This window comes from Macaca nemestrina, chromosome 4 (genome assembly GCF_043159975.1).
Source record: "Macaca nemestrina isolate mMacNem1 chromosome 4, mMacNem.hap1, whole genome shotgun sequence".
Lineage (NCBI taxonomy): Eukaryota > Metazoa > Chordata > Mammalia > Primates > Cercopithecidae > Macaca > Macaca nemestrina.
The window spans coordinates 5,450,590-5,477,489 of NC_092128.1; the positions used below are offsets into that span (position 1 = coordinate 5,450,590).

The 26,900-nt window shown below is 44.0% G+C and overlaps 1 protein-coding gene across 2 annotated transcripts in view; it reads right to left on the reverse strand.

The window, feature by feature from the left end:
• Nucleotides 1–26,900, reverse strand: part of LOC105474942 (dipeptidyl peptidase like 6) — a 1,161,442-nt gene that overhangs the window by 1,006,580 nt on the left and 127,962 nt on the right. The window contains exon 1 of one of the 2 annotated variants that reach the window (XM_011729885.3): nt 22,567–22,967. The exons of the other annotated variant lie outside the window; for it this stretch is intronic. Within the exon in view, the coding sequence (XP_011728187.1) occupies nt 22,567–22,617 (51 nt within the window). The 5' untranslated portion in view covers nt 22,618–22,967. Of the gene's footprint in view, nt 1–22,566; nt 22,968–26,900 lie in introns of those variants that run through there. 2 annotated transcript variants of the gene reach the window in all.

The window sequence follows — 26,900 nt, forward strand, 5'->3', positions numbered from 1 at the left end:
ATGAGGCCACCTTGGAAAAGGCAGAAGAATGATGCTTGAGCCCTGGGCTGGAGAAGCAGCCAGGATAGGATAAAGAAAATGAGCAACACCTGAGATGGAGGGCAGGGTGACCCTCCATGGTGGTTAAAATTAGCCGGGTGTGGTGGCATGCACCTGTAGTCCCAGCTACTCAGGAGGCCGAGGCAGGATAATTGCTTGAACCTGGGAGGTGGAGGTTGCAGTGAGCTGAGATTGCATCACTGCACTCCAGCCTATGTGACAGAGCGAGACTCCATCTAAGAAAGAAAAGAAAAGAAGTCAAAAAAGTGCTGCCAGCAGGCCCTGGAGGGGTGGAAATGGCCTCCTTTCACTCTGGGAAGTTCCTCAGCTGGGCTACACATTAAACTGACTTAAGACAGATTAACAAGAGAAAAAGTATACACATCTATTACATTCCTGGGAGCATCACATAAAAGAAAAATGAATACTCGAAACTCAGAGACATCTAGCAGCTTATATACCATCTCCACAGGAAAGAGAGGGTGGATGTAGGCAACTTAGGGGAGAGTAAATGATTTCTGGGGCAGGTAAATGGCCCCTTAGCAGGACAGAAGACAGCCTGAGACAAAACTTGTCTGGGTGCAGTGTCAGCCTCCAATATCCTCTCCTGTGATATCAGCCAGCAATCCCTGGTTGATGAGGTTCTAGGGAGGGGATTCATGACAATTGTGTCCCCTCTGAAGGATCTGTCTTGTAGGTAAGAGGTACTCAGAAAGCTCCTCCCAGAATTTGCTGTTCCCCAAGTGACTGGGGGAGTTTGAAGTCCAAAGCAGTATATTTTGGGGTGTCATTTCCCGATCTCCTTCAGCGACTTAAGTGGGAACTGACCTCTGAATATGGTGGGAAGGAGGTCATTTGTGATGTGGACTGTGGACAGGTAATTATTCCATGCGGTGGTAAGAACCAAAGTCTGATGGGAGATTTTTAAGAGGAAATGAGGAGTTAAAAATAGTGGCATTTTACCACCAGGTTATTCAAGGGAAAGACTGGTAGCTGGAGGGGTACAGGGCACATCAGGGAAGTTGTCTTGTGAGTTTTTAAGCTTTTTTTGAGATAGAAAAATGTAAAAGCATGTTTGTCCCCCAATAAAAGCAACCCAGGAGCAGGAACACCAACTGCTCCAAGTGCCCCGGAACGGAGGGGCGTGGCCCTGCTCTGCAACAATGCCCGGCCCCTGCTCTGCTGAACTGTGCTACACTGGTGCTAACCTGGGGGCAATGTTCTGCACCAGCTGTCAGAGGCTGCTTCACACCTATCTTCCTGCCCAGAGGTAGAACCTCAGCACACCCACTCAAGACCCAAGATCATCTGAGATCTGCAAGTAAATCTTCTGGGGACAAACATAAAGAATTAAAGCACCCATAACATAGAAGGAATGTATTTCTTGATGCTGTTTACCAACACATGTATAACCCTCTTAAAGTAAATTCAGGGTCAGGCACGGTGGCTCATGCCTGTAATCCCAGCACTTTGGGAGGCCGAGATGGGTGGATTATGAGGTCAGGAGTTCGAGACCAGCCTGGCCAATATAGTGAAACCCCGCCTCTGCTAAAAATACAAAAATTAGCCAGGCATGGTGGCATGTGCCTGTAGTCTCAGGTACTCATGAGGCTGAGGCATGAGAATTGCTTGACTCTGGGAGGCGGAGGTTGCAGTGAGCCGAGATCGCGCCACCGACTCCTGCCTGAGCGACAGAGCAAGACTCTGTCTCAAGAAAGTAAAAAAAAATAATAAAAGTAAATTCAATATGTGACCATTCATATTTTCATTCACAAAAAATTGAATGAGTTAACTGTTCATTTTATGACAGTGTTCATAAGGAATCTTATAATGAAATCCTTGAAGACGGCAGGTTTTTAGTTCATTTGAAATATATTGAATTAATACAGAAAAATACATGCCACGTTTTCAGTAAAAGAGCTACATAAAATGAGGTCTCTCTGTAATAAGCTCTGTATTGTTTGCCTGTAGAAATCATTTAATTACCATTCTTTTTGTACTTCCAATAGGTATTTTTTGGTACTCTACTATCTGCATTTTTCTATCCATGTCTACGAGTGAGTAGTATTAAAATAACCAGACACTGAATCTGTCACTGTTTTCAAGATTTCATTCCTATCCAGCTGTGGTCTGAATTTTTCCATTTAAAAGGACCATAACTACACTTTTTTGACCAAGTCTGTTGTTTCATCCTCTGTAGAATGAACAAATGTTTCTTAGCCCTTCACAGCATGCATTACCAGAAACAATGACAGACTAGAAACTTCCAAAATTCTTTATAATTCTAATTCCCAACAGGCACATTGAATCCATTCTACAATACCTTGCACGTGTGGTGATACACTGAAGCTATAAAGAACTCAATGTTGTGAATTTTGCGTCTCACATTCAGCTAAAAAAGAACAGGATCAATGTATCAATTCTTGTTGTCTTCTTTCAATTAAGCAAAAAACTTCCAGCCTCTAAATTTCAATCCAGGAATCTGGTCTCTCAAATTCATAGAAAAAAAATCTGTGTCTATTTCCTTAAAAGCCCTCCAGATACCTAAAAACACTTACCATGCTTCCATCCCAGGTCTCTGCTTTCCTAGTGTATCAGTCGGCGTTCTCAGGAGAAACAGAATGAATGGGATGGACACACACATATAGAAAGATTTATACTAAGGAATTCGTTCATGAGATTATAAGAGCTGGCAAGTCCAAAATCTGGACAGACCAGCAGGCTGCAAACCCAGGGAAAAGCCAGTGCTGCAGTTCAAGCCCCGAGGCCATTTGCTGCAGAATTCCCCGTTACTCCTGGGAGGTCAGTCTCTCACTCTATTTAGACCTCCAACTGATGGGACAAGGCCCACTGCACCAGGGAAGGTAGTCTGCATTACTCAAAGTCCACTGATTTAAGTGTTCATCTCATCCAAAACACACTCACAGAAATATCCAGAATGATGTCTCACCACATAGCTGGGCACTGCAGCCCAGCCAAGTGGACACATGAAATTAGCTATCACACCTAGATTAGACAACATCATTTATCCAAATTCCCTTTCCCAATACAACTTCTAATCTTTTGTGATCCTGATTCCTCTCTTCTGGATGAAGGCCAGTTTGTCTATCCCTCTTTGTATTTGGCATCCCAAACTGAACAATCCAGCTGTGATTTGATCAACACAAAACCATCAGAATGCTTAGCTCTTGGCCAACAAACATAGGAAAAAATGCTCTTCATCACTCATCATCAGAGAAGTGCAAATCAAAGCCACAATGAGATACCATCTTACAGCACTCAGAAAGCTATTATTTGAAAGTCAAAAAACAACAGATGTTGGCAAGGATGCAAAAAAAAGGGAATGGTTATATACTATTGGTAGAAATGTAAATTAATACAACCTCTATGGGAAACAGTATGGAAATTTCTCAAAGAACTAAAAATGGAACTACACTTTGATCTACCAATAATGCTACGGGCATCTATCCGAACGAAAATAAATTATTTTATCAAAAAGACACCTGACTCATATGTTTATTGCAGCACTATTCACAACAGTAAAGTCACAGAAGCAACCTAAGTGTCCATTAATGGATGACTGGAGTTTTAAAATGTGGTACATATACACGATGCAATACTACTCAACCATATGAAAGAATGAAAACGTGTCTTTTCCAGCAAGAGGGGCAGAAATGGAGGCCATTATCCTTAGTGAAATTGCTAGGAAAAAAAATTAAAAACTGGGGTTGGGAGCAATGGCTCATGCCTGTAATCCTAGCACGCTAGAAGCCAGAAGCGAGTGCATTGCTTGAGTCTGGGAGTTTGAGACCAGCCTGGGCAACACAGAGAAACCCTGACTCTACAAAAATTACAAAAATTAACCAGACATGGTAAGATGTGCCTGTGGTCCCAGCTACTCAGGAGGCTGAGGTGAGAGGATCACCTGAGCCTGGGAGGCCGAGGCTACAGCGAGCCAAGATCATGCAACTGCACCCCAGCCTGGGAGACAGAGTGAGACCCTAACTCAGAAATTAAAAAGTTAAAAGCCACACGTCCTCACTTATAATTGGGAGTTAAACAATGGATATATAGCAACATATAGAGGGCAATCATCGACACTGTAGACTCCAAAGGTTGGAGGGTGGGAGGGGTGTGGGGTATAACATACTATGCAGTGGGTACAATGTACACTCTATGGATGATGAGCACACGAGAAGCCCAGACTTCACCACTACACACTATATCCACATAACACAACTGCCCTTGTACCCCTAAATCCATAAGAATAAAATAATTAAAAGAAAAAAGAATGCTTAGCTCTTAAGTACTAACTTTGTCTTAGCTAGTGGTCTTTGCTATTAATGTAACAGAAACCTACAACATATCTCTTCTACCTTGAAACAGATTTCTTCATAAAAGCTGAGTTCAAAGGCCCTTTAGGGCTCTTAAAATATATTTCACTTATAAAGAAAAATACCTGTGTAACACTTCTGTTTGTCTCCTTGGTTTATTTTGTTCCAACTTTTATGTATTAGAAGTCCTTCCACCCAAGCTTCTCTGTTGCTGTTCTTCCTACGGCTTCGCTATTATTAGCTCTAAGTTCTTTGGTGTTTGCTCCCAGGATCAAATCGCAATTCAATCTCCACTTTTCAAAGCGGATGCTGCTCATGTGTTGGTCCTCCCCATTGCTTCCACGGACTTCCTTGTCCCCAGCATCTCAAGAGCACATCCTTACACCTAGTCAAGGGAGTCCTCTGCCTTTTCTTAGTGAAGTATCTTCTATTCCTCAGCCTTCGCAAGTTATAGATACCCAAGTTTCATTTTACATTTCGTTTATTTTTTTTCTTTTTTTAAACACCTCACTGTGGTAGCAAATTGCCAATACATACTAATTTTATCCCCTTTAAGAAATATCTTTAATCATGATTTTTTTTTTATTCTGCCTTGGACTAACAATTTGAGAGAATCATCTCTCTCATCCATTCTATCTTTCACAGAGTCATTTGCTTCTAAACACCTTGTAGAAACATCCAAACCTAAACCACAATGCTTATGTTAATATAATAATAATCATCTCAATCTGCTTTTGCTGGGGCCCTGAAAATGATAACCCAAAATGAAGACCTCAGAAGCAAACATTTCTCCCCACTCCCCTTCCTGCCCTTCTGTTTCTGGCCCCTCATTTTCTCCCGAGGCTGCCCAGAGAAACTAGGACCCTCTTCCCCAACATAGTCATAGGAACCAGATCCTCTGCTCCCAAGAGCCAGCCATAAAACCTAAAACTACTCCTCCAACTTTCCCCCGCCTTTCTGTGTAAAAACTGACCGTAACGAAATTACCTGATCTACCTTGCTCAACTGTGGGTCATAAGACCCCCATTGCAGAAAAGGTGCTTCCCCGTGCCCAGAAGGAAGGAATTCTGCAGAGCAGCCAAGAAGAATCTAGATGGTCAGATCTCACTGGGTTTTCCCACTCAGCGTACTGGCATTAGATCAGACCCTTGGTGCCCAATCCTATTTCCGCACAGCTGTCCATAGTTTGTTGAACCTAAGCATAAAAATGGACAGACTCCTATCTTTGGGTCTTCATTCTGAAAGCGCATGTGTAAAACTGTGATAAAACAAATTTGTAAGCCTTTTCTCCTGTTCACCTGTCTTTCATCAGCTGATTTTCAGTGAACCTTCAGAAGACAAAGGAGCAGCTTTCCCTTGGCCCCTACAATGTTTTTGCAGAATGCATTAGACTTGTAATTAAATAATTAGCTGTGTAATCACTGTCTATTTCTGCCACTAGAATGGAAGACACAAGAAGGAAGGGGAGGACTATATTTTATTCACTGAGGTATCTCAGTGCCTGCATATGAGACGCTCAATCAATAGTGAGAATTTAGAAGTAAGAAGTAAGGAGGGTCCCATTACTCCTTCAATCATTCAAGAAATGATTAGGGTAAGTGAGATTCAAAGTGCTCACTGTTACCACTATACCCTTTTTGCCCTCCCCCTCAAGCCTTCTAATAAAGTCATTAGAGCTGGAGGAATTCAGGCTCACCCTCTCCCATTGTCCTGGTCCACACTGATGAGGATGCTGAGAACAGGGAAAATGCCCCAACTGTATGAAATTGAAAAATGATGGAGGAGAATCAAAGAATAACTGGCCAGGTGCAGTGGGTCACACCTGTAATCCCAGCATTTTGGGAGGCTGAGGTGGGCATATCACTTGAGCTCAGGAGTTCGAGACCAGCCTGACCAACACAGTGAAACCCCGTCTTGACTAACAATACAAAAATTAGCTAGGCATAGTGGACCGTGCCTGTAATCCCAGCTACTTGGGAGGCTGAGGCAGGAGAACTGCTTGAGCTTGGGCAGCAGAAGCTGCAGTGAGTCAAGATCATGCCATTGCCCTACAGCTTGGGCAACAGAGCGAGACTCCATCTCAAAACAAAAATAAAAAAACCTCATCTTAGATCGCTAGTTAGCAAAATATTTTACCACCCGCTCCTTTGCATAGGTAACAGAGACACAGGAAACTGCTTGTCACACATAGGATGATTGACAGTTTTAGAAAACCCCCAAGGGCCCCTCAACCCACAGTCATCTCCCTGCTTCTGTAGGAGATGGGGCCCAGTTGCTGACTTCCTGGGATACAGAAAGAGAATAAAGTACTGAACACAATAGCAACACAACTCTTAATCACGGAACCTAAATTCAACAACTGAAAAGACAAAAGATGAAGTGCTTTCCAGCACTTGCAGCACAGAAGAGAAACTAAAAAGCAAAGTCACAAGCAGAGACCAGAGAATGGAAACATTGGATAAGCTTCCAAATGCTTTCAATGCGACCTCAGTCAATAGGGCATTAAGAATATTTTATTGAATAAGATGTTTTATATGTTGAAGAGTATCCTTGTTGTCTAGCAAGGCCAATGCTTAATCTCTTCTCTTAAGATGACACAGTGACACACATCTGAGTGGGATACTGATTTTCTACCTACTACCTAGGTGAATCTGGGCAGTTTTCTCATTTAACTTCTTTAAGCCTCATTTGAAAAGTAAAGATGTTAGTACCTCCATCCAGGGTTGTTGGGGGGCTTTGTGAGATGCAGCAGGCAAAGTGCTGATCTCTTTGCTAAGCAGTGAATAGACAACGACTATTGGAAGAAAGGTTTCTGAGTAGCAGGCTTTTCAGGCTTGATCACCCCCATGGCTGCTCCAATCACCCCTTAGCCTCCATCCCACATCCTGCAGAACCCAAATGCTCCTAGTCCTGAATATGAAAGCCACTGCTCCAAGTATATGGCTGAGTTTTTTTCTTGCTCTTAAATTCTTGGAAGAGGGAATGGTTCCATCAAGCACTAGTGTCCTTGGCAGTCTCCTGATCCTCAATTTTGGCTAAATTGTGTCAACATCTCAAGCACTCAGCATCTGCAAGCCTGGGACAGGTTCCAGTCCCTCTTGCTGGGTGTCTGTAGCTTTGCTGGCTATTGTAGAGGTTACTCATTTGAATGCTCTGGCTTGTAAGGACTAATACAAACTAGAAATAAGACACTTCCTCCTGTTGAAAATCAGGAGGAAAGTTTTTTCTTCTTCTTTTTATTAGAGCTTTACCTTAGAAAACTTGTAATTATAAGCACCTTTTCTTTTTCTTTCTTTCTTTCTTTTTTTTTTTTTTTGAAGGGGTTTCACTCTTGTTGCCCAAGCTGGAGTGCAATGGCACATGCTTGGCTCACTGCAACCTCCACCTCCCGGATTCAAGCGATTCTCCTGCCTCAGCCTCAAAAATAGCTGAGATTAAAAGCACCTGTCACCATACCTGGCTAATTTGTTGTATTTTTAGTAGAGACGGGGTTTCACCATGTTGGCCAGGCTGGTCTTGAACTCCTGACCTCAGGTGACCCACCCGCCTCAGCCTGCCAAAGTGCTGGGATTACAGGTGTGAGGCACCGCGCCCGGCCTGTAAGCACTTTTTCATCTCTTGGAAGTGCATCCTTGTGAAGACTAAATAGGGAGGGCTTTGTCAGCTTTATGACCCGGGGATCGTGTTCCCAAAGATCTGGAACCATCTTTTTAAAATGCAAACATCAAGGGAGACAGAACCCCTGTCTCCCAGTTTCTGGAGCCTAACATTGGTGGACACTTTGCTCTAATATGCAAAACTACCTTCTATCATGAAGATATGAGAGGCTTTTCCCCCCTCTAAATAAAGCCAGTAAGCAGCTAGTAAAGTTAGGATGAACTATGTTTGACAAATGATGCTGTCAAATCCTCTTACTTAAGGGCGAGCTACTGTTTATCTTGAAAACATGTATTTAATGGGTTGCGTCTGCCTGGCTATATAAGAGAATTCTGTCTTTGTAATATTTTAGCATATTGTCTGTGATGTGCATCACCATTCTGGTTTAATGCTTATTCAAATAATAAAAGTGTTCTCTTTCTCCACTACCTTTGTGGAGAAGATTTCTAGGTTGGGAGAAGATTTTGTTTTCAATTATATTTTCCCAATAGGCTTTACTATAAAGATTCCACAAGGGAATTTCCAGTAGGTGCACAAAGGGCATTCTTGCTTCAACTAAACCTTAGTGTAAGTTGAACATGCCTCCCCTCATTTGCATTTAATATTAAAGAGCTCAAGGAAGAAAGAAGGAACTAAATGCATGATGAAGTAGTCAGAAAACTTCTGGAATAAGAAGCACTTGTGACAAGACCATGTAACAACCTGAATTCACCTAAATAAAGCTGTCTGTAAAGAGTCAGCATCTTCGCTCTTCATATTTCTGCTTTGCAGAATTCCCTAGGTCAGCAAAGGAACAACGAGGGTCTGTCTTCTGTCATTCCACCTGAGGGCATAACCCTACTGGACAGCAATGCCATTCCTGTGCTCACTGAAGTTAGTCCTGGTAGAAGCTGACATCACCGTCAGCAAGAGAAAGTTTCTTCATGATCATTAGTTGGCCTATCAATCTAATTCCACTTTCTCCTTACCTTCCTCTGCGTTGCTTTATGAAGGGCAATTTCCTCTTCCAACCAAACTGCAGTGACTCTCTGAGATTCTGTACCTACCCATTATGGTGGTCTGGGAGAAGAGGGTTTTGACCTTTATCTGCGGATGACTGTACTGCACTACACTGACTTTTCAGCTCTTCTTCATCTCTTAAATTTGGCACTGAATCTATTTTCAAGGAACTAATTTCCATGAACAAAATTCTACTCCCCATATATTTGCAGGGTGGTCCTAAAACGTTTCTAAGCGCTTTGAATATTTTGGATCACACAGAAGCTTCAGGAATGCATTAACTGTCATTAGCATTGTTAATGTACTAGGGAATTTTAAAATTTGCATAAGAGCATTTTAGCATTATCTCCTTTATTATATATATTGAAGAAGAAGAAGAAGAAAAGCCTTTGTGTTTGGCTTTTGAATTGGGAATTTTATCTGCAGTAATTAACATTTCCTAGATGTCTATAAAAAATGAACCATTGTAAGTAATCATAGCCAAAAATAAACTTTAAAGAAAAGTATGAAAATACCCAATTCTTCCTAACAAAACTCTAAAATGAAAGATTTCTCTTTGACCCTAATTCTACCCATGCAAACACTCTATAGTGAATCAAATTTAAAATGGAAAGGTTACAGTAAGAAAGTAAAACTATTTTGGGGCCACCACTTGTAGACCTCTTTGCTACCATAAAGCGTGCTATGGATAAGGCTGAAGATAAAAAATAAGACATGGCATCTTCAGCTCTTGGGGGCTGCTATAGTTTGGATGTTTATCCCCCCCAAACCTCATGTTGAAATTTGACCCCCAAGGTTGGAGGTGGTGGTGGAGTCTAATGAGGGGCATTTGGGTCATGGAGGCAGATGCCTCATGAATGGCTTGGTGTCATCCTCAAGGAAATGAGTCAGTTATCCGTTTATTCATTCCCTGGGTAACTGGTTGTTAAAAAGAACTTGGTACCTCCTTCCTTTCTGTCTTGCTCCGTCTCTGGCCATGTGATTTCTACACACTGGCTCCCCTCCACCTTCTGCCATGAGTGGAAACAACTTAAGGACTTCACCAGGATCTGATGCTGGTGCCTGTGCTTCTTGTACACCTTGCAGAACCGTGAGCAAAGTAAAAAAGATGACCCAGCCTCAGGTACGTCTTCATAGCAACACATACAGACTAAGAAAGTTAGTACCAAGGAGCTGGGCATTGCTATAAAGATACCAGAAAATGTGAGAGCAGATTTAGGGCAGAGGTTGAAAAAGTTTGGAGGGCTCAGAAAAAAAAAAAAAAACCAGAAAGATGGGAGAAAGTACTGAGCCACGATGGGATGGAAATTTTAAACACAAAAATGAAACCACTGGCACTTCACCACAGAGAGTTTGCAAATAGATACATTTAGAACTGAATTTTAATGCAGATCAGAATCGACCACCCTATGAGCTTCGGATTCAGTAGGTCTGAGTGGGCCCAAGATTTTGTTCTTCTAAAACTTCCAGCTGATGCTGATAATGCAGGTCTAGTGTTACATCACGCTGGGAACACTCTCTGAAATATATGAATATATTTTTCATATATTTTTTCAGATATTTTTCATATATCTGAAGATAAACTCTGGTTTATCTTCAGAAATCAAACTGAGAATTAACATCAAGTTAATTATGTCACAGGTTTTGTTTTCATGGTTAGATAATAGCCTTCAACTCTTAATGAGAAAGATGCAAAGTTCAGCTTCCTAAGCATTAATACACACGTGAGTACACACGTGCACCTGCCTATGCACACACATTCACACTCACCTACACACTCACATGGAGTCAGTGGGTGCTGATAATTTCAGTGCCCTCGATTTTAATTAATGCTTGAGCACTTCGAGCACAACATGTTTCTCAGAAGCTAAGCAGCAGTGAGAGATCAAATTAAACTGTTGTGTTTTGCAAGCAGCTATTGGCAAGGTCCTTGGAGAAATTTAATGATATTCAAAGTCCACGACTAAGATAGATCAGTTTTTCAAGTAAGTCCACATACAAAAACAGCATTTACCACCATTCCGGCTAAGTTGACCAGAAGAAAACATATTGCAGGAAAAAAATCAAACAAATGACAAAAGGTGGATGAGAGAAAAGATCCATTGCATTCCTCTGTCAGTTATCTCCTCAGCTCTCTTTAGTGCCAATGAATGATTTCCTTCAGCCTGAGTTATGGCTGGATGTATGATTAGAGGTCATCAAACTGTCCTGGGAGCTGGGCTCAGCTTCCTTAAGTTTCCCAATGTAAAGACAAAGGTAGGCATTTCACAAACTCGGGTAAGAATATACATTTGGCTTAAGGTAATCAGAGAAGGAGAAGGAGGAGGAGGCAAAGGAGGAAGAGGAAGAGAAGGAAGAAGAGGAGGAGGATAAATAAGAGGAGAAAAAGGAGGGGAGAGAGAGAGAGAGAGAGAGAGAGAGAGAGAGAGCGAGAGAGAGCGAGCCAACTATTCAGAATGCAAGGAACTACTTATTAAAGTGAAAGATATCTGAATAAAAGTTGTATACAAACCAGCAAAGCGCAGAAAATATGCTCACACTTTTAGAGGTGACTATGCAAACTTAGATAGTGGTAAGTCAGGTGAGACCTGAGTTTCCATAGAAATTAGGCTGGTTTTCATCATGTGAGTGTTTCTCATAGCCCCTGTTTGCCAACTAACACTGCTTATTGTGGAAGGCCTCTGACACTGCAACTGAAGAGGGCCATTTTTCTTCCTCCCATGTCCAGTGACTAACATTTCCCAAAGGTTCTACATGAATATCTTTCCGCCTGCTTCAACATTCACATTCTCATTTTCTTGTTGATACATAATAATTATACATATTTATGAGGTATATGTGACATTTTGATGTATGTTTACTTAGGATATTCATCACCTCACTGACCATTTCTTCGCGTTTGGGAACATTTCAAATCTTCTCTTCTAATTATTATTATTATTTTTTTTACAGACAAAGTCTTACTCTGTCACCCAGGCTGGAGTGCTGTGGCACCATCACAGCTCACTTTAGCCTTGAACTCCTGGCCTCAAGCAATCCTTGCACCTAAGCCTCCCAAGTAGCTGGTACTACAGGCATATGCCACCAAGCCTGGCATATCTTCTTTTTAATGTTTTTTAGAGATGGGGTCTTATTGTGTTGCCCAGGCTGGTCTTAAACTCCTAGACTCCAGTAATTCTCCCATCTCGGCCTCCCAAAGTGCTGAGATTACAGGTGTGAGCCACTGCACCCAGATTCTTTTAGCTATTTTGAAATATATAATAAATTATTAGTAATTGCAGCCACCTTACTGTGCTATTGAACATAAGAATTTATTCCTTCTCTCTAACTGCACATTTGTACCCACTAACCAACCTCTTGATGGTTCAGTCTCTCCTCTGATGCTCTTGGCTTTACATCCTCCAGGTATCTGCCTTGGTATTATCTTTCTTTCATTGCTCCTTACCCACATAGTTTTTGGAGACAATCTACTTTTTTCGCTCCAGACTGCTGTTTTCTATCAGTTCACTAATGGCTCAAAGAAAGTAGCATTTATTGGTGAGGAGGTGGAGCAAGGGGAACACTTGTGCACTGTTGGTGGGAATTAAATTAGTTCAGCCACTGTGGAAAACAGTGTGAAGGTTCTCAAATCAACAACAATAAATAGGAAGAAATTTGTGGAAGCTAAGAAACAGAAAACAATGGCAATGATTGAATGAAAAATCAGGTGTCTTGTTGTTAAATTCACAGTTACTCTGATCAAACTTTCATATATAAGTTGAAAAAAATAGAGACATTTTCCCTGGAAAAGACACTATGAAGGGGCCACATGGCAACTGTTGGAACTTACTTGAAAGGTTGTCATGTGACGTAGGGATAAGACAATTTTTGTTAAAAGGCTTCAGGCTAAAACTGTAGGTGAAAGTTCAATGGAGGTATGTATCTTCCGAACATAAGAAGCACCATTTTAACAAATAGAACTTGTCAACAATGGTACGAGTTTCCAGTCCTTGGATGTGCTCCCGGAGAGGCTAGAAATCCTATGAGGATAGAGCAGAAGACATACTGTTCCACAGGATCTCTTATTTTTCTCTCCCATCTTCCAGGCTCTATGTTTCTGTCCAGTTGCAATCGGAAAGAAGAGAATTTCTGAAAGAATACATTGCTGTGTGCAAAGAACCTGGGCTGGAAATGGATCAGCACCTGAGCTCCTCCTCAAAGAACCAGCCTCACTATATACTCTCTCAAAATCTTAGCTCTTTCAACCATAAAAAAGAACTAATATCGGTCTTTCCAACACAATGGGTTGTTCTAACATAATAACATAGCACAGACAAAATTATTTTGGTAGCTGTATAGGTTCTCTACAACTGTGAGTTATCAATATGATTAGGTTTGAAATGAAAGGATGGAGATCTTAAAAAATAGGTGCACAATTTACAGAGTCATGGGAAGAAAAATAGCAAAACAGAACCCTCTTGTAAAAAGTTTGCTCAAGAAATGATTTGGTCTGATAAATGCAATTTTCTGGAAAACTACCATTTAACAAGATAATCTTTGATTTTCTGTTATAAATAAGTATATTTATTTATGTATTACTTTTTCAAGAAACGGGGCCTTGCTTTGCCGCCCAGGTTGAAGTGCAGTGGCACAATCTTGGCCCACGGCAGCCTCAATCTCATGGGCTGAAATGACCCTCCTGCCTCAGCCTCCTGAGTAGCTAGGATGGCAGCCACATAACATAATATCAACTCCTGGATAATTATTTTTTAAAATTTTTTGTAGAGATGGGAGTCTCACTATGTTGCACAGGCTGGTATCAAATTCCTGCCCTCAAGTGATCCTCCCACTTCAGCCTCCCAAAGCGCTGAGATTACAGGTATGAGCCACTGTGCCCAGCCTGTTAAAGATAAATTTTTAATGTGTTAATTCATTTTTGCCTTATCAAAGAAAACATAGTCCACAATCAAAATAATTTTTGTAAGAATGAAAAAAAATGGCCTTTAGGCTTGAAAATTATTAATTCTCACTTCCCAAAAATATAGAACAAGAAGGTATAGAATATTAAGCTGAATGTATAATGAAGTTAGAACATACCCTAGAAGTACCATTTTTTAGATTAATGTAATGAAATGTATGATACTGTTAGTCCAGCTCGCTCAAGTTCGTAGTTGAATTTCTGTTAGTGGAGGTTTTACTACAAGTTGTTTATATGGGACCAAAACCATAAAATGAGAGTTATTTAAAATAAAATTATGTGTGACTTAATAGGGGCATTAGTCCAGTAGGAGAGGGAAAATGAAAGAGAAGAAAATCCCACTTTTCAAATACCAATATCAGTGAAGAAAATGTAATCAGCCTTAGACTTCTCGTAGTGAGACCCGGTGCAGTCCCATCCCATCCAGCTGGTGCCTTGCCAAACAGGCCTTGTGGCCAGTCTGGCTAGCCAGCAATTCCCTTTTATTTTCACAGATGAGTAGCACCACACTGGAAACCAGAACATCCTTGGCACTCCTGTTTTATTACAGTGTGGTTATTTTTTTAATATCCACGAAAGCCAAGCAGTCAAAGTGATTGTACCCACAGGAGCTCTTATCCAACAGATCTTCAGCTATGCTGGACAATGGTGCCAGTATTTTACATCTGAGATGTATGAACATTGTGTGTGTGTGTGTGTGTATGTGCGCGCATGCACATGCGTGTATACAGTGTGCCACATACACACACATACAGTCTTCCTGGGTCATCAAGGCTACTGCATGAATGCTCTAGATTTTGTGGTTATTGGACTATACATTGATGTCATCTATCTGTTTTCCCCTTATACAGTGGCATGCTTGCTGAGACAAGACTGGTGAGCTGAGAGATGCCACATAAGTGAATGCAGAAGAAAATATGATGCCAACAAAATATTTGTTCTGGCATGGAAGGTGACTTCTAAAGCATGTCCTAAGATCAATATTGAGGAGCCAGTAAAGAGGCTACCCTTAACTGGGAGAGGGAGTTGAAGGCCACTGCAAATCCCAGAACTTCTCCTGCTGGTCGAGGGCAGCCTTCAACTTTCTTCTATCACCCTCCTTGTTTCTACTTGCCCCACTGGGTTTGTAATAAATTTTGGGGGGAACCTCAGACACATAATAGAGTACCTTGCAGCCAAAAAGATTAATCTTTTCTGGGCATGAAGAAAAAGGAAAGGAGGACAATTGAATTTCTTTAAAGATTCTTGTTTTTCCCCAAATTCAGTCTATCACTGAGGTTAGAAAACTTAAATTAAAAACACAGCATGTTTCCTTAGCTCTTCCCTGGTGACTATTTACTTTTCTCTCTCATGCATATTTCACTTCATCTTTCTTCTTATTCTGTGTTCTCCGCTCATCTTTCCACATATTTGGCAGCCTCCACAACCCATGGAACCAGACTTGACTGTACATTTTCCAAGAAGCTTCCTTATAAATGTTATAATTATTTCCTTAGGCATTGATGGCAATATTTATTTTAAAAATTTGCCTCTGATCCACTGGTTCTGAATCTCGGCTGCACAACAGAAGCACTATTAAATGTATTCGTGCACAGACTGCATCTTGAAACAATGGAATCAGAATCCCCTGGGTGTCCCTAGTCCGGGGGTGGGTACTGGGGAAGAGGTGGGGGCAGGAGGAACCAGTGGCTCCGGGCAACGTTGAGAAACTCTACCCTTAACCAAACATTCCCAACTCCCCAACACCCACAGATGACTGGGTTTTTCAAAACATCCCAGCTGATTCTACTGTTCAGCCATTGCCAAGAGCCACTGTCCAAGATGGGTTTTTGACAATTCTACTTCCTGAATGGAACCCTTTCTCCCATCATCACAGGAAGCCACAATGGTAAAGGGGGGATTCTGGTCGGTTCTGCCTGCCTGTTCTTAGCTTAGTATGTTCAAGGGACCTAGTAGATCTGGGGCATGCTCTTGAGTTCTAAAATGTGGTCTTGCTATCAAATAACATTGCTCCCATAACCAAAAGAGGTCATGGAATTCTTCTGTGTTGCTGAATTTATTTTAGTTTAATAAACAGAAAATTAAAAAATGATCTGGACTAAATGTGTTTACCTCTGCAAAAGCTGATTGTACAAATTGGGTCATTCTTGTCATACCCAATAAAATCCTGTGGTCCTTGGATTTCAAGGGTCACAGGGCAGTCCCCAAGACGTTTAGTCTTTAGTCTTTACTCCATCTTCATTAAGCAACTCAACGTCTGAGTTGAGGGGCCAGGGAGAAAGCACTGGAGACACATAGCACCTGCTCCAAGAATTAAATTTCCCACAAGCCCAGCTGCTGAAACAGACTGCTGTAGCTCTAAGACCAGTTTTACCTAGTAGCTGCTGAAACAACCTGCAGTGACTCTAAGACTAGTTTTACCTACCACAGTCAACTCACCAATCAGAGCTTGCCAGCTTCCAAAACCTTCTCCGGGGCCAATGAGTTTTCTTTCAAAATAATAGCTAACATTTCCTTTCCTACTAAAACTCACAATCTTCTCTTTGTTCCTCAGACATACTGAAGACCACTGGACTGTGTATGCCTCAGATTGCAATTCTTGCTCCAAGTAAAACATTTTAAGTTGAGAGATTCCTCTCTATATTTTATTTGACTTCTATGCCTCCTCACATAAAGAAGATTGATGCATTAGCTGTTTACACCCTCAACTGAGCATAAGTCTCCATTTGTAGCTGGAAGTGGAAAACACTCTATGCAGGGAATTCTCTCTCCTGTTATCTGATGTATTAGAACTTGAAGGAGTTCTTAAAATAAACGTTCAACTAAAACCATGAGCCTTTCTCACAAATGCACAGCCTATGCTAAGCAGTCCTAAGCAAGAAGCAAATATCCATTCATTTAACAAATTCATCCACTTGAATGCTTCCTGTGCAAAGCCCTTGTCCATGGGGATGTATGAATAATAGATGTTCATATTTCAATATGCACCACACCTCTTGATAATAGCACAGAGGGTTCAAAGTCCAAATGATGATCAAGTTAGCAGTATTGTGATTACTGACCAGGACAGGTTACAGAAAAGGAGATGATGGCTATGCAACAGGAAATAGTCAATTTAGTACATTTATATGTCCAAAAACTCAGACCCAGTGGATATATGAAATAAAGAACTAAACAGAGCTCTGTGAAAAAATAGGACAGCCCTCTTTACTACAGTTTTATTGAAGAAAGTTTATAAAACATCCTGTGCTGATCACCTCTGGCTTTGGGGTCTTCTTTCTGGAAATCTGCATTTTTTAATGGGCCATGAACATGTTTAAAGTGTTCCCAGTCCTATAAATCCCTCAAGGAGGATTATGAAATGGACCCATGCCTAGCCACTATTTCCTGCAAAGATGGGATTAATCAATATTTCAAGAGAAGTCTAGTTATAAGGGTGATGATTTTATGAGGGGATGTTGAACAACTAGCAAGTGGAGAAATACCAACCTAACTATCACACCACTGGGACACATGGTGACAACTCTCAGAAAACTGTGACCTTAGAATTTTTGGAATCCATTTTGAGAGGGCAAATTCCTGCAAAATCTATGCTACAATGCTCCTGTTTAGAACCAGCACCAAGCATTTTGTTACCAAGTGACCAATCTGATGCCAATTACCCTCAGACAGAGGAAAAATAATGCATTGCTAAAGGCTACACTCCTAAAAATGCTGTTCCCAACAGGCTTCAATAATAGAAGCTTTGGCCGGGCAAGGTGGCTTACAGCACTTTGTGGGGCAGAGGCAGGCAGATCACCTGAGGTCAGGAGTTTGAGACCAGCCTAACCAACATGGCGAAACCCCATCTCCATTAAAAATACAAAAATTAGCTGGGTGTGATAGCACATGCCTGTAATCCTAGCTACTTGGGAGGCTGAGGTAAGAGAATTGCTTGAACCTGGGAGGCAGAAGCTGCAGTGAGCTGAAACTGTGCCACTGCATTCCAGCCTGGGAGACACAGCGAGACTCCATCTCAGAAGAAAAAATAATAATAATAGAAGCTTTGTGTCCCACACGAGCCCTCATGACTTGCCTAAAAACCTCAACGAGCTTCTGCTCACCTGTGCTAATTATAAGTAGAGCATAATCACTGCTTTATTTAACCAAATCAGCAAAATGCTCAAATGCCTGAAAGAGAACTCTTACTGTGGAAAATTCACATTCAGATGTTTTATCCAACATAGAAAAGAGAAGATAATAGTTCTGAAAAGATCCTAGGCTCACCATACCATAGATCTATCAACCAGTGAGCAAAGGCCTAAACTCCAGCTTTCCCTATACAGGGAACTCAAGACTGCCGCTTTCATTCAAAACCAACAGCAATCAACAGTGGGATTCTCAGTATCAACATGGCTTGCAGACCTCAGATGCTTTGTGTCCTATGTCTGAACCTCCTCTGATACTGCTCTAGTCAACAAGGGCCTCACTTACCCACCACATACTGGTGGAGCCGCCAACGCACACACGAAGGAAGGGGGAGACGCCAAGGGTCACAGGACAGTCCCCAAGATGTTTAGTCTTTAATCTTTACCCATCTTCATTAAGCAACTCAATGTCTGAAGAAAGCTCATATGGACAGAGTAGGGGAATTCAGCACGAAGAAACACACTTCTGATAACATTTCCCATTAACCTCAGAACCTATTGCAAGAGTATATACCTCCGCTAAACAAGTAGGATGTCAACCAAATAGCAATAAAGGAAGATTAGGTTGAAAAGAAAGTGCACATCAGCCTCAAATGTAGATTTTATGGAAACAGTAACAGCTATTTTTTAAAAGAGAATTTTTGTTCTGAGCAAGTAAAAAATATTTCTTAGTATATCAAATTACAGATTGAATATGGCATGGTTAGTCTGTGAATTCTCACAATATTAGAAGTTTATGAAATAGACTCTTCTCAAGAATTAAAATAGAAGTTCTAAACTGGCCAGCCATGATGGTTCACATCTGTAATCCCAGCACTTTGGGAGGCCAAGGCAGGTGGATCACCTGAGGTCAGTGGTTCAAGACCAGACTGGCCAACATGATGAAACCCCATCGCCATTAAAAATACGAAAATTAGGCCAGGTGCAGTGGCTCAAGCCTGTAATCCCAGCACTTTGGGAGGCCAAGGCAGGTGGATCACCTGAGGTCAGAAGTTCAAGACCAGCCTGACCAACATAGAGAAACCCAGTCTCTACTAAAAATACAAAAATTAGCCAGACGGGGTGGCACACCTATAATCCCAGCTACTCGGGAGGCTGAGGCAGGAGAATCACTTGAACCCAGGAGGCAGAGGCTGCAGTGAGCTGAGATTGTCCCACCGCACTCTAGCCTGGGCGACAGAGCGAAACTTTGTCTCAAAGGGGGGGAAAAAAAAGCCAGGCATGGTAGTACACACCTGTAGTCCCCAGCTACTCGGGAGGCTGAGGCAGAAGAATTGCTAGAACCCGGGAGGGGGAGGTTCCAGTGAGCTGAGATTGCGCTACTGCACTGCACTCCAGCCTGGGTGACAGAGTGATACTCTGTCTCAGAAAGAAAAAGAAAAACAAGTTCTAAACTGATTCCACCTGTGGTATTTCTGTTACCCATTTACTAAAACAAAACAAGATCAGATAGTATGCCGGTGCATCTGCCTTCTCCTGATCCTCTAGCTGTACTCAGAAATAAATTCCTAAAGCAATGTGCGAGGAATAAAACATTTTTTAAAGATTTTATAAGAACATACTTTCTCAACTAAGCAACGTGGCATGTCAAAGACGAGCCGGGAGGCTATTGTCACCGTTCTTGTAGGACTCCTAGTGAAACAACAGGCTGCAGGTCCAGAACAATCACACAGTGTGGATATCAGTGAGCAGGGGCTGGATTATAAAATAATTTACAGGCATGGCTGGAACTGGATTTGACATTTCCATGACCATTTGGGCAGTGCCAAGTGTCTGTCTTTCTCTTTTTAAGATATCAAACCTCAAATGCGAGTCCAGACAGCTCAGAGATCTTTGAGTCCCCTGAAATGAGATCTGGTCTCTGTGTGTGTGGATTCAGTGTTACTGCAAAGTATAAAACATTCTGCCACTTTTTGTAGCTATCAGATGTGTGGCAACTCAGTTGTCAGTAATAGGAGTAAATCATTCAGTCCTCATCTTGAATGTAAAATATCACCTGAATTTCAATCAAGTTGTGAGTGCAAAGAATTTGCCAGTCATCTAAACCAAGAGAGGCTGTGATTAGCAAGAGTCTTCCAAAGCAACTTGAGAGATTAGGGATGGGTAAGTCCTAAATGATCACTCAACTGAAGCCACAGGGATTTCCTTGGAACATGAAAATTCAAATAAGTTACACAGCAGCTGTGGAGCCATAATTATCAGCTTAAGAGTTGATAAGAACATTTAAAGTTTGAGTAAGTGTGCATCTCATTGTTTTCTTGGGCCAACAGATAACTGAAAATATGGGTTGCTGTAGAATTCTCCAGGTTCAGTTCACCTTGCTCCAATTACACTTGTTAACATTAGACACAGGGAAAGGGATGCAGTGAGTATCACACGGAATACCCTTATTCAGAACGGAAGTGAGAAATGTAAATAGCAATCATTTCATTCTTTATTTTCTGAAGTAAAATGCAGAGAGGGGTTAGGGGGAGGGCAAAGAACATAAGGTTTCTAATAAAGATGTAATATGAAGATTTAGCTCTTTCATGCCATGCTATGTAAGTCATGAGTAGAAACTTATTTGGCGGTAGATTGATGTAATGAGTCAATAATGTTGCCTTATCAGTATAATTAACCTCAATCCTTAACTTCAGCCTCAGCCCTAAATGTACAGATTTCCCTAGCACATGATGGCATCACATAAGTTAGGAATGATGGATGTGGATGGGCATTTAATTAAAAAGAATTACTCCGTATACGTTTCTATCCTATTTATGCAAGAAATTATGCTGAACAACACAATGGCTAAAAAGAGTGGGAAAAATGAGGGAAACAGATGCATTTTCATAAACAAGCTATTAGGTCAGTCAGAGAACCCACCAACCGAGGACTGAGACCGGCCCCTAGATGGGGCCTTGTCATATCGGGAGCGGGGAGGGGTCCTGAAGAGTAAGCCCCTCTTTGCGGCTATTACTTTCCGGCGAGGTGTTGATTACTTTCCGGGGAGGTGTCTTGAACCGAGAGGCTCACACCTCCGTCTAGAGTCAAGTTCTGAACCCACGGCGCTCCTCTCTGCCAGGCAACAGGTGTCTGCCGTGGGTGTGGTTAAGTCAGCTGGGTATTTGTTCAATTAATGTAAAATTTTCACTTATTGCCTGTGTTAAAGCAGGATCTCAAAATGCACCACCACCTGTGTTCTCCCAAAGGTGCCTTCCCACCCCACCCCCCATCACTTGGACCCAACCCACTTTTGTAAACAACTCTGGACCTTGCCCCTGAAAGAATTTCTGCAATTCTTACGGAACCCTCAAAAGTAGCATCTGCAAATCTGCAGAACCTTCAAAAGTAGCAAGGCAATCCCCATCTCCTTGTTTGTCCCTCACCAAAAAAAAAAAAAAAAAAAAAAAAAAAAAAAAAAAGTGCCAGCCAGGAACTTAAAATAAGGGACCTTTGCAGGATTCTTCTCAAACCGTGACCTAATGGGTTAAAATAAACACGCGCAGTCACACAAACAATTTCAACAGAACAAGATGGCAACCCTCTCGTCCTTGCCAGAGACTCCAGCGCCCTGACCCCTCGGCCCCGTGCCCCGGGCTAACGTGACCCCGAGAGCAGGCGCGCCCAGGCCGCGCGGGTCAGCGGGGAGCGGCAAGGCGGGTGGGCTCGCTGGGGAGGCGGATCGCCGGGTCCTGCGGTTAGAAAGTTATCCTTGCAGAGCTGCCCCCTGGCCAGCAGCCCTGAGCCTTCCTCGGACCAGCCGCGTTTCCAGGCGCGCGGCCCTCCCGGGGGGCGAAGTGCCCCGACCTCCTCCCGCACAGTCAAGCTTTTGGGGGAGTCAGCGTCCCCAACCGGGGGAGCAGGGTCCCGCCTGGCGGCGGCGGCTGGAGCAGAGCAGAGCGGAGCGGAGCGACCGGCGCCTGCCCCGAGAGAACCGAAGACTCCGCAAACCCAACAGGTCTCGAGCTCCGGGGACTCACAGCCCCGAGGCCGGCGCGGGCGCCAGGGCCCAGTGGCCCTTCCCTGGCCGAAGTGACCACCTCTCCCCGCGTTTCCCCAGAAGAGCCCTGGGGGTCTGCTTGGGGCTCGGACCGACCCGCGGCCAACGAGGGCTCCCCGCAGCCCCTTCCTCCCCTCCCACGCTCAATCTCGCGCCCAAAACACAAAGCCACATGCCCGAAGGACAGGGGCCGCGGAGCCGCAAAGTTGCAATTTGCAAAGAAATGCCTGCTCCTCCGTATCCCGGCGCCGCTGGGTGGGCTCAGGTGGGAAGTGGCGGAAGCGCCGCCGCGCGCGGGCATGGGGTCGCTGTCCTTCCAGGGAGGTTCGGGACTCAGAAGGACAGTCCTCCCCCAGCATCGCTCCTCACGGCGGGTCCCCCGGACCCAGCGCGCAACCTGCCCGCGGCACTCACCATCACGTTCCCCTGCATCTTAGCGGTCTTGATCATGGCCTTTTCCTTCATTTTGCCCCAAGTCCGAACCCGACTTCTGGTCCAGGGAAGAGAAACTTAATCCATTGTCCTGGTGAGGATTAAAGTAGATTGGACTGGCCGAAGACTGGACGGAAACGGGTTTTTGAAGAAAAAAAAATCTTCCAGGTCTTCAGTTTTCTCACCTCCCGCTCACCCTACCCGTCTCTTTACCCAGCGGATCCCAATAGCAATCAACTCTTTTCGACCGCTACCAAGAAAGAAAGAAAGAAAAAAAGCCTGGATGGAGGGTGGGTGTTGCTTTAAACAAAAAGCCAGGAGCCAGGGAGGGAGGAAGAGGCTGAGAGCCCAGCTAGCTAGGGCGAGAGGCAGCTTCGACTGCGCGCGTGTCCACCGAGCTCAGCGCCAGCACACTGCGAGCAACAGCGCGGCGGCACGCACTGGGGGCGCACTCGGGGACGCCGGCGGCTCGGTCCCGGCTCCGGGGGCTCCTCCAGCAGGCATGCGGGGTGCAGCGGTCGCCGCTCTGGTCCCTAAGGGCGGAGACCCGGGCGGGCGGCGACGCCAGGGGCGGCGTGTGTGTGTGTCTGTGTGTGTCGGTGTGCGCGCGCGCGCGCGCCGGGTGTTCTGTCTGAACTGAGCTGGACTGGGAAGCCAGGAGCTGCATCAAGGTTAAGCGAGCCCAAACTGTTTGGGTAACGAGGGCAGCCCCTCCCCAGACACCCCTCCTCGGGTAGACGCCCACTCCGAGCTGGGCTGGGTGCGCGCGCGGCGCACTCACGCTCTGCTTCCACAAACAAGCACTACGGTGATTGCCGCGGGTGGAGCCGCCGCCCGCAGCCGGGTGTTAACTATTGATCGGCTGCGCCCGCGAGAGAAGGGAGAGGCCGGGAAGAGCCAGACGCTGCTGTGCACGTCGCCGGCAAGTCTGGCGAGGGAGCGGAGGGGAAGTGGGGGTAGGCTGGGGATGGCAGCTTATAAATAATGTTGTAACAGGTTACTATGGGACACACGTCGCATCTCCATGGTTGCACTCCGGATTGGCCTCTGCATCCGCCGCCGCGGCAGTTCCAGGGCGCAGAGGACCTTGCCTTCAATGGCAGCGCCCGGCTCCCAGCGCGGGTGGCACGGCCGCTCTCCCCGCCGCACACCTGGCTTCCCGGGCTCCACTTCCCTCCGGGCGTCCGCCCCAGCCGCGTCCCTCGGCGGCTTTGTTTCTTTGGCTCCCTCTTGTCTGCCTGCAGGGATCTGACCCCAAAGACCTCCTACAGCCCAGCCTGGCGCTGAGGGCTCTCCCTAGCCCTGGAACCCCAGCATTGGCCAGGGCCAAATACCAGCACCCATTTCCCTAACCTTCACCCCAAGAGGCGGGTTGACCAGTGACCGCGACCTGGGTTCCCTTCTCCACTTGCTACCCCTGGGCGCTGTTCCCATCAATCATTCATTCACAGCCGCGGTTTCCTCCCTGGACCACACATGGATGCGCGCTCTCAAGAGTGCGCGCAGAGGTTGCTCAAATACATATGCAGACCCACCCAGACCACTTCAAAAACCAGATTGAGAGCTGATAGACACATCAGGCTGTGTGTGTGTGTGTGTGTGTGTGTGTGTGTGTGTGTGTGTGTGTGTAAGCGCGTGCCAGAGCCCGAGGGGAGGGGCATGGCAGGAACGAGAGTCTGGGAGGGGTTTGGAAAGCTTTTCCATTATTTACATTCACAAAAAAACTCCGTTTGTAAAAAAGAATTAAGAGGTCACTTTCGAGCTCACAAAGAAGCAGATGATTCTAAGTAATTGCAACAGTAATTACATGTAAGTTACCCACAATGCCCACCTGCAAGCATGCATGATACATTATGTATTAATGTATGTATATTATATGCAAAAACATGTTAGCACATATGCACAAGCAGTTGGTTACAAGTGTAAACTAATGATTTGGGCTTGAGAGAGGTAAGTGGAAGAAATAGGTAAACCAAAGCAGAATGCTTGAAAAAGTCACTTTTAAAGTAATGTGGATCAGGCTTTGCTAGAAAGTGGTAGGTGCACTTCAGGTTCTAGAAGCACTCTTCTCTTTTGGGATTTGTCTTACTGTGTTCTAGCTGCGACCACAAAATACAGTCAAATGGGTGGGTTATAAACAACAGGAATTTATTTCTCACAGTTGGAAGGTTGGAAGTCCAAGACCAAGGTGCCAGCAGACGCTTTGTGTGGTGAGAATCTGATTTCTGGTTCACAGATGGCGCCTTCTCACTGGGCATCACATGGTGTGAGGAAAGGCACCTCCTTGGGGTTCCTTTTATCAGCATGATGGCTCCTCCCTCATCACCTCATCACCTCCCAAAGTCCTCACCCCCTAACACCATCACCCTGAGGTTAGGTTTCACATATGAATTCTGGAAAAGGGAGAGACAAAAATTCAGACAACAGCAGGCTGCTCAATCACAACCTTTCTCTAGAAGGGAATGCTTAGAGTACAGGTCACTTACACTGTTGAATGTCAGGATAAACCCAGTTGTGTGTGGACAGAAAATATCAGCAATCTAAATCTGATTGTAAGCAGGATTAAAACGGTTCTTTTTCTTCTTCCTTTGAAGCAGCATTCGTTCATCTAGAATTTTCCTCCCTGTCTTGCCCACCAAGCATGGGACTCCAAACTGCTCCCCATAACCTGCCTTTTCCCATTCCATCACCGTGTGATGGAGGAGAGAGGAAAAATCAAGAAGACAAACATATATATATTTGTTTTGAGACGGAGTCTCGCTCTGTTGCCAGGCTGGAGTGCAGTGGTGAGACCTCCACCTCCCGGGTTCAAGTGATTCTCCTGCCTCAGCCTCCTGAGTAGCTGGGACTACAGGCGCCCGCCACCACGCCGGGCTAATTTTTGTATTTTTAGTAGAGATGGGGTTTCACCATATTGGTCAGGCTGGTCTCAAACTCCTGACCTCAGGTGACCCGCCCACCTCGGCCTCCCCAAAGTGCTGGAATTACAGCCGTGAGCCACCACACCCAGCTGACAAACATATTTTTTAACCTTCTATTTTTTATAGTTTCCTTCAAATTATCCCTGGAAATGGGAAGTGGAATCATATGGATTAAACCTTTATGTTAAGAAACAAATAACCCTGTTAGACACGTTTTCTCCTAACACTTAACCAACAGCTTTCAGTCATGCTACTTGTCAGAGGTGCCGTGTTCTGCTCCTCCTGCCCAGCTTCTGACCCAGAGCCCTGCAGAAAGGATAAGGCTGAAAAGCAGGCATAGGAGGAAACACTGCACAGAATAAAACAGCAAAGCAATCCTGAATATTCAAGTAATGCCTGTTCATTCTTTGTAGTTTGTCTGCCTTGAGCCACTGCCATATGGAATACTGGAGAGGAAAAGAATGAGGATAAGAGGTCTCTGTAAGAAAGACGGGGCCAGGCGTGGTGGCTCACGCCTGTAATCCCAGCCCTTTGGGAGGCTGAGGCGGGTGGATCACCTGATGTCAGGAGTTCAAGACCAGCCTGGCCAACATGGTGAAATCCTGTCTCTACTAAAAATACAAAAATTAGCTGGGCTTGATGGTGGACACCTGTAATCCAAGCTACTTGGGAGGCTGAGGCAGAAGAATCGCTTGAACCCAGGAGACAGAGGTTGCGGTGAGCTGAGTTCGTGCTATTGTACTCCAGCCTGGACAACAAGAATGAAACTCTATCTCAAAAAAAAAAAAAAAAAAAAAAAAAAAAAAAAAGAAAAGAAAGAAAGAAAGAAAAAGAAGGAAAGCAAGTGTAAGGAAAAAGTGCTTAACATTGGATAGTTCTCAATTTCTGTATTAATCTTGGGTATTAAAATTTCTGAGAAAATTCAACTAGGAACCATTTGAAGACAGCATCACCATCAGAAGCTCATTTCCTATCCCATCCTCAAAATGACTTTTTCTTGTGCTATTGCATTCACAAACAGGGATGCAAAAGTGATCCTATATCTATCAACAGTTTTGGCTCTTCTCCATCTAGATTTTGTAGCTGTATTTCCTGTTTTTGTTGGTTTGTTTGTTTTTTTCACCCAAATCACAGGAGTAGCATGTTTACTTTATGATTCTCACCGCACTGTTTCTGCTAGGTTTGGGAACATAGAATCTGCCCCGTTTCATAGCACCTAAGCCCCATAGAATCTGCCGTGTTTCACAGCACCTAAATCCCATAGAATCTGCCGTGTTTCACAGCACCTAAATCCCATAGAATCTGTGATGTTTCACAGCACCTAAATCTCATAGAATCTGCCATGTTTTTCAGCACCCAAGCCCCATAGAATCTGCCGTGTTTGGGAGCACCTAA